Source organism: Channa argus, chromosome 15 (assembly GCF_033026475.1).
Source record: "Channa argus isolate prfri chromosome 15, Channa argus male v1.0, whole genome shotgun sequence".
Taxonomy (NCBI): domain Eukaryota; kingdom Metazoa; phylum Chordata; class Actinopteri; order Anabantiformes; family Channidae; genus Channa; species Channa argus.
In genome coordinates, this window is record NC_090211.1 from 15,046,946 (window position 1) to 15,059,634 (window position 12,689).

The following is a 12,689-nucleotide window of genomic DNA, read 5'->3' on the forward strand; positions in this document are numbered from 1 at the left end:
AGCAGCAAAGGTCACAAAAGACTGGAACTGGATTTTTGTGGTTCTGTGTGTAAAATGTCCACAGAATGGTGCAGACCCCAGCATCTGTTTCAGCCTCTGAAGATGCATGTGACAGTATCTCTGATACTATGATTGACAGGTTTGAGAGAGTGAGGAACAATGCTGAGTGGTATGATATATATGAAATAAATACCTGTGTGTATGTGTCTGAATATGCCAGGGGACGTGATTGAGGTCAAAGACTTCAGGTCACAGGAATAAAATGACACCTGAAAAGCATCAGTCAGTGTTTGGTTGTGGCACTGACTCCCGTGTTAGCTGAAAGACTGCATGACTGCAGCTATTTAACGTTGTCTAGCTGGTTTTCTACAATGCATTATTCATAACTGTTTTGGATCAAATACGATCCCAAGAGTTGGCCCCTTTTTTCCCACCATTTTAGGACATTGCAATTTATTACCAAAACAAACACTATAAAGCGATACTTTCTAGTTTGTCTTTGATGCATTGTATTATGGGTTCAACTGAACCCTTCTTTTCTTCTCTCTTCTCCCTGTATTCTCCTGCACAGTTACAAACTCCAATTTCCTCCAAGGGGAAGTACGAAGTGTTGGAGTGTGAGTTTACGTGCTTGTTTTCAGTAGGGTTGTCACAAAGTGTGTTTGTATGTGCATGTGCATGTGTTTGTGAATATGTGTTTATACATTCATATAAAAGATAAAGAAAGAGAAGAAGGGGGGGTTCCTGCTTTAAAAAAAGAAAAGGAAGGAGTCACCTGGAGACAGCGCTGAGCCTTTGTGAGTGTATGTGTGTTTTCATGTGTGTTTGTGTGTGCGTGTAAGCCAGTTCCAGCACAATATTCCTGCATTCAACCCGCCCAAGGGACACTGGTGCATCCCACCAGATGCACAGTAGCATTATTCATCTTTGAAACACACAGTGTGCGTGCTTGTGTGAGAGAGACAGTAGGTCTATTTGTGTTTATGTATGCAGGTCCGCAGCTTTTGGCAGTCCCTTAAGTATGCACACAAACATACAACAAACACAACAACACACTCCTGGTTAAACACACACACCTACGGATTCCCCTGGAGATTCTTTGTCCTCTCTCCTACCCATCTTTCTCTGTTGTCTGCAGCCTACTAGTGCATCACCCGTGGTGATATGTGTGTGTGTTTGTGTGTGTGTGAGGATACTTGCTTACACAATGACCTACATAAAATGCTTATAGGGAACGAAGGGTGGGATTCTGCCAGACCAAAGTTGCAAAGCATAGCACAGAGGATATAATGAGGCACACATTGCTTTTGTGGTGCTGTGTATCTATCTGTGCATTTGTGCATGCTTCTGTCATCACTGCTCTTCTCCACTATAGCCTATTCTGAACAATAATTAATTGGATGCTTGACTGTTTGTGTGTCTCTCACTAAAAATAAAGCAAATCAACCAAAGAATCCATCTCTCCAGTCAATTTACTTCACCCCTTCTTCTATCTTTTCTCTTTTCGTTCAAATGCACATACATGCATTTGGTGCGCGGATGTGTGTGTGTGTGTGTGTGTGTGTGTGTGTGGGGGGGGGGGGGGGGGGGGGGTGTCAACATTCCAATCATGTCTCCTCTCCACCTCCATGCTGCACCTCCTCCTCTGCTTCTTCTCCCTTCCACAGGGCCCTGACGTTTTGGAGCCAGCTGCCTGCTGTATTTGTGGATGCACCACGTCACATCGCACTGCTCCCTGCCTCAATAGGGGTCAGAGAGGAGTGAGGAGAGAGGATACATGCTGAGATCGTCGAATCCTCTCTCTTTATCTGTCAGTCTGTTTATCAGGTAGTGCTTGCATTGATTTTTCTGCTGTTTGAGCACAAAGAAGGAGGGATGAAGGAGAAGCAAACATATATATTGTTCACACACACACACACACATACACACACATACAGACACACACACACACACCTACACACACACACACACTACACACACACACACACTACACACACACACACACACACAGACACCTGTGTTGGCTGTTTTCTGTTTTTTTCTTGCACGTGCGTTTGTTTTTACGTTTTCTCCCTTTCTTCTTCTTTCATTTTCCATTTCTTTCTTTCCACTAAAATGACTGTCTGCTTTAGTCTTTTAGTACAATATTATCAGTGCCGAGAAGGTACCTTTGTCTTTTGGCTCTCCCATTTCTCCTTTTTCTCCTTTTCCTCTGCCTCATATCTCTCCCTAGGCCCCGTGCTGTGACTGGAGAGGAAAATAGCAAGGCAAATGGAGGGGAAAGACAACAAGGCATTGGGGGTCTAATGGGAGGAGAGAGAGGAAGAGTCAGTTGAGGCTAGAAGAGAGATTAAGGTAGGGGGATGCAAGAGGAGGGAAAGACTGATGGAATGATAAGTTTGATAAAGAGGAAGATGAGAAGGGGGTGCAGAGGACAGAGGAGGATAGATGATTTACTGAGTGGGCTTTACAACCTGGGCTCCTGGGAAATATGAGCTGCAGCAATCATTGCATACACACATATACACACACAGTGACGCATGCATGCAAAATGGTAGATTGAGTGCAAGCCTACAATGCTGTGGGGTCCATAATTAGCCACAGACAAACGTGAGCTGCTAAATGTTTGATTGATTACTATGAGGTTTGCCCACTTCAAATCTTCTCAAGGCAGCTGCCCCACTGTTATTGTGGATTGGTAAACCTGAAATTGACACCAGAGTTTGAATGTTTGCTCCTTTATTTGTATTAGAAAAAAGTGCCTGGGAAGATTTTCACAGTTCCAAAGAATATGTACATTAAAATTTGTCAGGAAGGATAGTACGGGAGGAGTGTAAGGGAAGGAGAGAGGAGTGAAGATGGAGAGGAGGGTGAATGTGATTGTTCCACTCGATGGTTCATAATTTGTAGAGCTGCGAGTGGTTACAGCCCCCCCCCTCTTTATTCTTTTTTTTTATCCGCTCTCTCTCTCTTTCATCACATCATCTTCAGAGGCAGCTTGAGATGGGATTTATCTTCTTTCTGTTTTTCTCTACACACACACACACACACTCACACACAGCGTTTTGACACAGGCACACGCATGTAGACACACACAAAGCGAGAACCAGACAGCTCTCTCATTCCATTAACTCTGGTTCTAAAGCACTTTTGCTCCAAATCTTTTTCCTGTTCTCTATTTCACACAAACACATACATGCAAATATGCGCGCGCAGGCACACACACACACACACAAACAAATATACATAGACAGACACACACACAAATGGAGGCATAAAGAGTGGAGGGATGGAACGCCTCCCTGTGTGTTTACCTCCCCAGTCATCCTGGTTAATTATGCATGCAGCGGCAGTTTGCTGGGGAGGTGGAGCGGCCTGGGAGGAAACACACTCACATGCACTCACCCCATCACACATATTCACAAACAGTGGCACTTCACAACCTCCACCAACCACTGAATTCATCACAAAACACCCCAGCACCATACACACACACACACACACCAAAGCTCAGCTCACATGCTCCTTGACAACCCAACAACGCACTCAAAAATAACCACCACCCCGCCTCACCACACACGCTCATGTCTAACGCATCTGCCTTTAACACCCTGCTTAACACAGCATGCTCCAAAATAACACAGCAACCCGCCCTGCCGCTGCACCCAATCAGCACACTGCTATCCCCTTCCTAATTACACACACTTCAACAAGCCACAGAGAGTATTCAGATGCCTCCAACTATCACTCTACCTCCTCAGATTGTCTGTCTGTACTTTCCCCTTCTCTCTGGACACTTTGCCCTTTTACTTGATAACCCTAGGATCAACACACTGGACAGACAGATAGGACAAGTGGACACACATTTTCCCCTCTCTTTCCTCCTCATCTCCTATGAAGTGTCTGACTGGGCTGTGTGGGTGGCTTCCTACCCAAGGGAGAAGGTTAGGCAATGGAGGAAGCCAATATCTCCTCTGACATTTGTCAGTGTCCCATTGTCATGACACACAGCTGGAGGTCATAGCAGGGTCACCATCAGCCAGTCACACTGAATATAGAAAGGGACATAGAGGGGGTGGAGACCTGTTATGGATGCTCACAAGCAGACAGATGGACAGATGGCAGTTTAAGATTCCTGGACAGGAAGCAAATACAGTGTTTCTGATGGCTGTCACTGAGGGTGTATGTAAGTAAGTGACGAACAACAAATACATTAAGTTGCTACAGGCAATGTAAATGTAATAGTGGCCATCAAATAATTATTAAAATGGTGGAAGGATGGCCTTAAATTGTAAGAAACGTAAGAAAAGAATAGAGACCTATTGATGCTTTTGTCTCTGCTTATACAGCGTCTCCATCTGTTGGACTATTTTCCTCCCTCAGTCTAACTAAATGTGATACACTGGCATCACAGTTTAAAAACACACACAATATTGCCAAGTGCATTTGAATGGAAATGAGCTAGCCTTTGTGTTTTCCTAGAAAATTCTGTTTCACTTAATTAAATTCACTACTTTTTTCCATTGGAGGGCATCTGTGAGCATACTGAGCCTTGCCCAGGTCGATATGGGAGACCATTTTGGTTCTGTGAGGGAGGCCAGTTAATGTGGAGTGTGTCTGAGTGTGTGTGTGAGTGTGTGTGTGTGTGAGGTGCAACTGTCTAGTCTCCAGGGTTTAGGATGACTCATCGGCATTCACAGACATGGCTGTCTATTCCATCTCTGATGAAGATGACACTCTAGACACAAATGTCTGCACGCACACACAAAATCATGAACACTAACCACACACTCTACACACTACATTACTCAAATGCAAAAACCTGGAAGCCGAGAAGAGGGAAATCTTGATTGCAGAAACACAGACGGACACACACATGAACACACACACACACACACAGACACACAGACACACACACACAAACACTGCTGCAACTTCAGCATAAAGGAATAAATAAAGGTCAGACAGAGAGAAAGGGGGGCAGTTGTGTCTGTCTGTGACCAGAGAGAGAATACATCAACCACTAAAATTATCTGCTTTGCAGTTTAGAGTTTCTATTCAGCTCTAAAAGCAGGATGCAGAGGCAATATTATCCCCCTAGGCTGTAGAATGGCATCCCCTCTTTTGCTCCCCTGTCTGTGGCATGAAAAAGCTAGACATTCACTTCATCAAAAGTACTGGACTAAACGGTGGTTGGATGTGAATCTACTGAACAGCATATGTATCTATCGCCCTTGATTCACCAACACGATGGTGATGACCACTGACCTTTCGAGAAGGAACGGCTTCACACTGAGATGTGTTACGTCATGAAATCAACATCAACAAGAAAAAAAACAACAACAAAAAACAGGTTCTGCTGTCACCATGGAAACGGCACAGTGTCTCAGTCAAGTGAAAAACCTTGAGTATGCCTATGGTATAAGGGAAGGCACATTGAAGTCAGAAGAAGTAAACAATGGCAATGCACTATGGAGTGCATTTGTATACGAGGGGACAGGTTTTAGGCAAAGGAGACACGTGAACAAATGCAACAAGCATATCCACACATCATGGAGAACATGCATAAAAGGAATTAGAGACAGCAAAAAAGCGTTTGTTTTAAAATAAGATACAACTATATACAAGCAAATAATAAATCAACCTGCTTGATTATCATGTTGATGAGGTTATACTGATGCATGTAAAATCAATTCGGAGCAGTGTAGAAATTAAAGCAGAAAGTCATGAACCGAAATTTCCTCAATTTAAAACCAGAAACCTCTGATTGTTTAAAAGCTGACATTTCAGATATATGCTCTGCCGTGACTTCTTTTATTTTATTGGTTTGCAGCCACAGCTTTCAGACCATCTTTTCGAGCAGATCGGGCCTTTTAACGGCTCACTGCACAGCCCGTGGCTGTATGCATTGTTTTGACAACATATGTGTCGAGACTTTCTTAGTCGTCATAGCATCTTTGGGTGCTACATATTGATCGGTTTGTCCCACACAGGAAACAAAAAGCGAGAGACTAGTGTGATCGCTCCCTCACAATCCAGACTCAAACCTGCAGCATAAGGTCAGCACTGTGTGCTCCTTTGATTTGACAAGCTTTTATTTAAGGCTGCACATTCTACATATGTCACTTTTTATAGGCGTTCTGGGGCATAACACTGAATCACTTCACTTTCTTACTGAACAATAGGCAGAAAATGAGCATGTGGGCTGTGAAAGGACAAATCATGTGGACCCATTTTTCTGAATGTCTTTTTCTCTCATTTCCACCCGTCCAGCCTTGACCCCAAATCATTCGTCCCTCCCTTTTTCTGCACCTCTGCACAACCCTCCTTTATCTCCTTTTCAATCCATCTTTCCTTTCTGTCTCTCCTCCTGTCTGTCAGCGCGGTCACCTCTAGCGGGCAGCTGCCGAGCGTTGCCCTTTAAAGGACTAAACCTGGCTTTGTTGACATGGAAACGGAGCGACTAGACGGGTGGGGATATGGACCAGGAGTGAGGGATGAGCGAGAGAAAATGACAGGCAAACACAGAATGAAGCACACGCACATCACACAGGTTGTGTTTGTCCATGGATACCTGGCCATGTGACAAGAATCAGAAAAAACAAAACTGATTGCTCATTACCTCCTGTGTTTCTGTGTGCCTGTGTGCATGTGAGTCAATGTCTGTGTGTAGGCAGGTGACTACAAACAAGAATCAATTTCAGCTTGTGCAAGCACTTGTTAAAATTTGGTTGTGTGTGTGGGGAAAGGGCTTGAGGAGAGCTTTCATGATCAAACTTGACTGCCTGCAACGCCCCCGCAGTGTGTGTCTGTGTGTGTGTGTGTGTAACCGAGAGAGAGAGAGAGGGTGTGAAGGCATTGGTGGACTCAAGCTAACCTTCCAGTGCACAGAGGGAGTGAGATATACAGACACAGAAGAAGAAGAACAAAGCAAGAGAAAGAGATGTGGGTTCATGTTCCCATAGTATTGGTAACCTCAGTTTGTGCCCACACACTTTTACTAGTTTTCTTTCTACAGGTCTCTCTATCCTTTTCTATTCATACATACAAACATGTGCATTCACACACACACACATACACATACACATACTCACACACACACACACAAAAACAGACGCAGGGGAGTTGGGGTCTTGTAAAGTGGGCCGCAGAGCTACTTGGTATTCCGTCAGAATCCTCCAGTGAGCGAGACTGTAGCGCACAAGCGAGAAAGATGCAGAAGGAAGATAGGATGAGAGAAGAAGACAAAAGCAATGCAATCAGAACTGAGCATGTCTGGTAAGTTCTCATTTACACTGCGGGCTGAAATCCAATACAGCTCCTTATTTTAAAAGCAGACATTCAGAAGTACAGTACCTGGCCTTCTTCAACAGAGGTGCAGAGATTCAAGGCTGGAAAACAGATGTTTAAATGGCTCGTATCTCGCAGTGACCCATTTTGGTTCCGTCCAGGAAAGTATATCTTCCTGCCATGCAACCGCACACAACCACACATGCACACAAACACACAAACATCTGCCCTTTTCCAGGTAATGAGGTGGCGTGCTCCACTGAAGCAGACGCAGGTTTAGTGTGACATCCCTGCTGGGGCTCACGGTGTGTTCCACTCCCATGTATTCGATCCTTCCACTCATTTACACGTACACACAAGTACTTGCATGTGCAAATATACACAGACTATACACACACACACATACACATACACACACAACCACACACACACACTGATTTGCACCTGCTCCCTCTTTGTGCCACTTTGGTTCTTCTAATTGATGGTGCCGCGTCACTGTCTCTCTAACTCACACACATGCAGACACACATACCATCTCTTCCTCTCTGTTCTCATTCTCTCTGTGTCCTCTCAGGTTGTACACTGTCCTCTATTGTCCTCTATCTTTTATACACCTTTCTTGCCCTGTAGCCACAGTGCAGCTGCTGGCAGTGCTGTGTGTGTTTGTCACATAAGTGTGTGTGACCTTGTCTTAGGTTAGACCAGGGCAGGCAGCTCTTTGGTCTGGCCCATTGAACCCATAGCCTGAAGGAGAGATTTGCAGTGAAGACGAGCAGCCTCAGATTTTGATGATGATTTCTTTTATTATTTATGCAATCAGTGGTGACTCATGTCTTTGACATTTATATGCAGTACTTATAGATGATGTTGTGTTTGTCTGTATGTGTATAGATGTCTCTCACAGGCACAGGATTACACACACAAATGCACTTATCCAATCTTCACAGTTCTCCAAGATTTAGTTTTTATATGCTGAAAGCTTACAACAGTTTTGACATTCTTGTGTGTTAACACAATAGCCACCTGGTTTAGGGAGAAAATAGAAACCTGTAGTTTATTTAGAGAATTAAAATTCTTTTGGTAGAATTTGTTTTTTTTAAATTGGTCAGTAATCATGCTTTTTTTTTAGCAACACCATTTAATGTGCGTAATGCAAATTTTAAAAATCAATTATTGATTATACAGTAGGTATTTTAATTAACCATTATATAACAATGAGATGTATTATCTTTTTTTATGGGGGGAACTTATTTCCATATTGCTTTGGGGGACATATATTACGTGGCCATGGTGCTAGTTCCGTAGACTGCAACGCCAGCTCCGTTTTATTTCCTATTTGTTTATAGTGTGGCAAGTCTGTCACATTTATAGTTTGCCGAATTACCTTTTGGCGATGCTACTTGTCGATGTACCCATTTATGTACAGATAACTATCTCTGTATCAACTTGATACTAAAGAAGTCTTAAAACCGTGGGAATTCTTAGGCCAGTTCTGGAGTGGTCAGAAGCGTCTTTTGAAGCGGTCACTGACGTCTCTTCGCATAGACATCGGATATTTTCAGAAAGTGTAAGTCATACCGAATCTGCTAGTGTATTTTAGTAAGAATGCCACTGGGAAGAAAGAGAATTCTGGACACAAATTAAAGAAATATCCTCTATGAGCAGAGTCTCCACAGGTGGTTTTTCAGATTCACTGGTGACTACGTCAACTGGTGACCGTGTTCCGATAGCGTTGCTGCTAGTAACGGACTTGCCACATTCATCATTAAAAACAAGTGCTTATTGTATATAACACGTTTAAAAAAAGAATGAAAAGACAAATATCAGAGTGTTGATAAAGTAAGGAAAACCGGACAACTTGACCCTGACGAGGACAGCTATGGTATCTTTCTTTTTCCACAGCGGTCGTAACTAGAGCAACTACCGATGCGTTGGTCATCAGTTAATGGAGTCACCAGTAAATCTGAAACACCTGGTCAGCGCAGCTGTCAAGGACAATAAGCAGCATCCCTTTGTTTTTGTTGTTTCAGGAAGTGTCTTTATCTGGTTTATTTCTCTCAGGAAATCTGGTGAAACGACATTAGTGACAGTTGGTTTATAACAACAACATTGTTCAAACAATAGCCCCACACTGTGCTGCATAGCCTATGTATGTGACTGTTTATTTGTCTTACATTTGGCACCCTCGCATCTTTAAGTCTCACGGGACAGGATTTACTGCTGGGTCGTTTTTACTTGAAATGATCTATGTCTGTATTTGTGCCTCCTAGCATCATCCCAGAAGGTGTCCTTGATGGCCTGCTCTCCTTTTTCTTCTCCTTCTCTTCACTTCACTACTCTCTGCTGTTACTTGAGAACCAGACTGGGGAATACTTTACCCCATCTGCAGAAGCAGACAGACCGGCACTAAAAGGAGGCTAGCAACTGATACACCGATGGCAGATAAGTGAAATGAGAGGACAGAGACGCGAGAGTGAGGATCCAACAGGGCTGAAAAGAGCAGGATTATTGGAAGGAAGAGGAGAAGAGAGTGTGAGAAAGATGAGGGAGGGCATATATAGAGGATTGGGGTAGAGCAGATGAGGGGAGATTGGGAAGAAATGGAAGACCAGTGGGGGGGATAGGTGAGAAAAATTGGAGTGACGGGAAGGGCAGGAGTGAAATTCGATATGAGAGAGGAAGAGGGTGAAAGAAAAAAGAGAGAGGGAGAGAGAGAGAGGAGGTAAGTGGTGATATGTGAAGCTGGGTGTAGAGCAGGAGAGAGGCGACAAAAACGAAAAAGCGAGGGAGTGATGCTGTGAGATCAAGGGAGATGGGAGAGAAAAAGACGGGCATTGAGATGTGAATAGAGAAAGGGAGATGGAGAGAAAGTAGAGGAGGGGAGAAGATGTGAGATCGAGGCGCAGAGACAGAGGAGAGGAAGGGTGGGAGGGAGAGGGAAAGACAGATTGATGCTGCAAGATCAAGGCAGATGCGAGGAGGTGGTGGAGGGAGGGAGGGGATGCAAGGGTACAGTGGCGAGAAGAGGAGAAACGTAGATCGTTATCGCAGGGCCGTGCTGCCTATTGATTTGCGTTAGCGTCTTGAGCCGGTGAAATAACAGTGGTGCTGGGAAGCAGACTCCCTTTTCATTAGCAAACAGAGCTCTCAAGATGCCAGAGTGTGCGATGCGTCCGTGTTGGGATGTGACCATATGGCATGTTTGATGTCCACATGATTAGGACAGAGTGTAGTAAAAGGAAAAAAAAAACAAAGTAGAGAGACAGATGACAAAGTTAGAACGCTTTGTGGGCGAGAAAGACAGATAAAAGAAGATTGGAGGAAGGGAAAACAGATTGAGAGAGAGAGGGGGAAAAACCAGCAGACTGTGTCAGAGTGAATGATGGGAAGGATGAAACAAGAAAAAATGATCATGATGTCTCAGGTGATCCGCCTCTCACTTCAGGTAACAGATCTATTGGTCACTTCTCACAGGTAGACAGAGTGAGACAAGCTCCCTGCCTCACTCCTTTTCCCCTCATCCTTCTTTTTCCACAAGAGGCGCAGTGTGATGGTGGAGGTGATGTGTGTGTGTCCCGCCAGGGACCAGGAAAGTGTGAATATGACTATGGAACTCTGCCAACTGAGCTTGGGAGCTGGGTGATGCAGAAAGAAAGGAGGAGGAGAAGAAGAATAGAGAGACGGAGAGAAGTGAAGTGGAGGAGGAGATGAAGATGAAAGGAGGAATTGGATCCTTCTACTCCCACTCTCGCTTTCTCTCTAGGTGATGAGCCCTGATGTGTTAGGGTGAGAGACCGAGGGACACACACACACACACTCACTCACTCACTCACTCACTCTGCAGCCTTATTCTACTCAACTAAGACCCAAATGACTCTTCGCTCACTAATTAAACTTTAATCTCCAATAGTGCGCAAATTACCTGCCACGCAACTGAGAGCTGAACTGCAGGGACACAGGGAGAGAAAGAGAAGGAAGGAGAGGGAGGCATAGATGGACAGATGAAGGAAAGGGGAGGTGGAGTGAAGGTCACACTCCACCTGCAGGAGAAAAAAACAAAACCTCTCCCTCTCTTTTCTGTCTCTTCTGTGATTTATTTGTGTTTGCGTCTTTATATGAACATGCGTACATCTGTGCTGTTTTTCTGTGTGTGTTTGTGTCTAAAATGAGTCACTATAGCTGTAAAAGGAACATTGTGCTGGGGCTTCACTCTCTGAGCTGGTCAATGTTCCCTGTCTCACCTGAATGTCATCACGCACACACACACACACATACACAAAGTTAATGCTAGCCAAGTCCTCGCATCCTCCTCTGCCTGGCCATGTTCCCATCTCTCTCTGACAGGCACAGCCTCTGCTAGGACACACACACACACCACCATTTTGTGCCTCAAAGCATAGGGCATTAAACCAGTCTGTCTGCGTGTGTGTGTCACGTGGTTAATCACAACGAACTAACGATAATTACCACCATTTTCCTACCTGCCGCTTTCCCAGCCTGACCAGCCGTGTGTGTTTGTCTTTGTGCGTGTGTGTAAAAACATCAGCAAAATAAAACTAAACCTAAAACATTCTAATACCAGATTAACCAGCTACTATAGCACATAAACTCTGATAAACATCACAGTTGAATACTTCACAGAATGTAAATGTAATGTAAAATATTTAACATTTCTAGCTATGTCTTGCAAATGAGTGGCTTGATTTCCATGTCAAATTTTGCCCTAAGTGTTGTCTAATTTGCAGTTTGGCTGCCTTTCTCTGAATGCATTGTAGCTTTTTGAATTTTCAATCTATTGTTTTGCCAAAAACTGCCAACTATCACGTTAAAGTAGTCAGAAAATGAAAATCCCTTCACAGACACATTGAAGTCAGTCTATGATGTTCAAAACCTTGCAAGGAAGAAAATGTTAATTTTTGAGATAAGGCGTTTCCCAGAATTTCTCTGAGAATGTGCCAGAACTTGTTGCATTCAGTTTATATTGTAGAAGAAAGCAGTCACAGCAGTGATGTCAATTGCAACAGCAAGGACCAAAGTCTTTCCAATCAACAGAAAAGGCAATGTTTCTTGTGGCCACATTGGTTTTGCTCTAAACTACTTCATTAATGCCTCTTTTTGTCCAGACATGTTGCAGTATTATTGTTTAATGTCTGTAAAGTGAGAGACCTCTTCTCTCTCCTTCTTTTGATCAGACACCAAAACCTCATGTTGAATCATGAATGGATTATAGGAAGGTGGCCCCCTGGACACAGATAGATAAATGCACCCCACCAACACATATGGCTATAAATGAAGGCTTTTCCACATTTAAGTCTCTTTTTGGTAATTTTTTTTTCAGCAGTTTGTGATCATTTTTTTCTGCTTTTTTTGGGAATGAATCTCTCTTTAGGGTTCTTTAG

At 43.8% G+C, this 12,689-nt stretch overlaps 1 protein-coding gene across 5 annotated transcripts in view; it reads right to left on the reverse strand.

Moving 5' to 3' along the window:
• The window catches only part of LOC137100564 (retinoic acid-induced protein 1), a 55,525-nt gene that overhangs the window by 12,553 nt on the left and 30,283 nt on the right, over nucleotides 1-12,689 (reverse strand). Inside the window, exon 4 of one of the 5 annotated variants that reach the window (XM_067478451.1) lies at nucleotides 2,169-2,303. The exons of the other annotated variants lie outside the window; for them this stretch is intronic. Coding sequence (XP_067334552.1) covers nucleotides 2,169-2,190 — 22 coding nt within the window. The 5' untranslated portion in view covers nucleotides 2,191-2,303. The remainder of the gene's footprint in view (nucleotides 1-2,168; nucleotides 2,304-12,689) is intronic. 5 annotated transcript variants of the gene reach the window in all.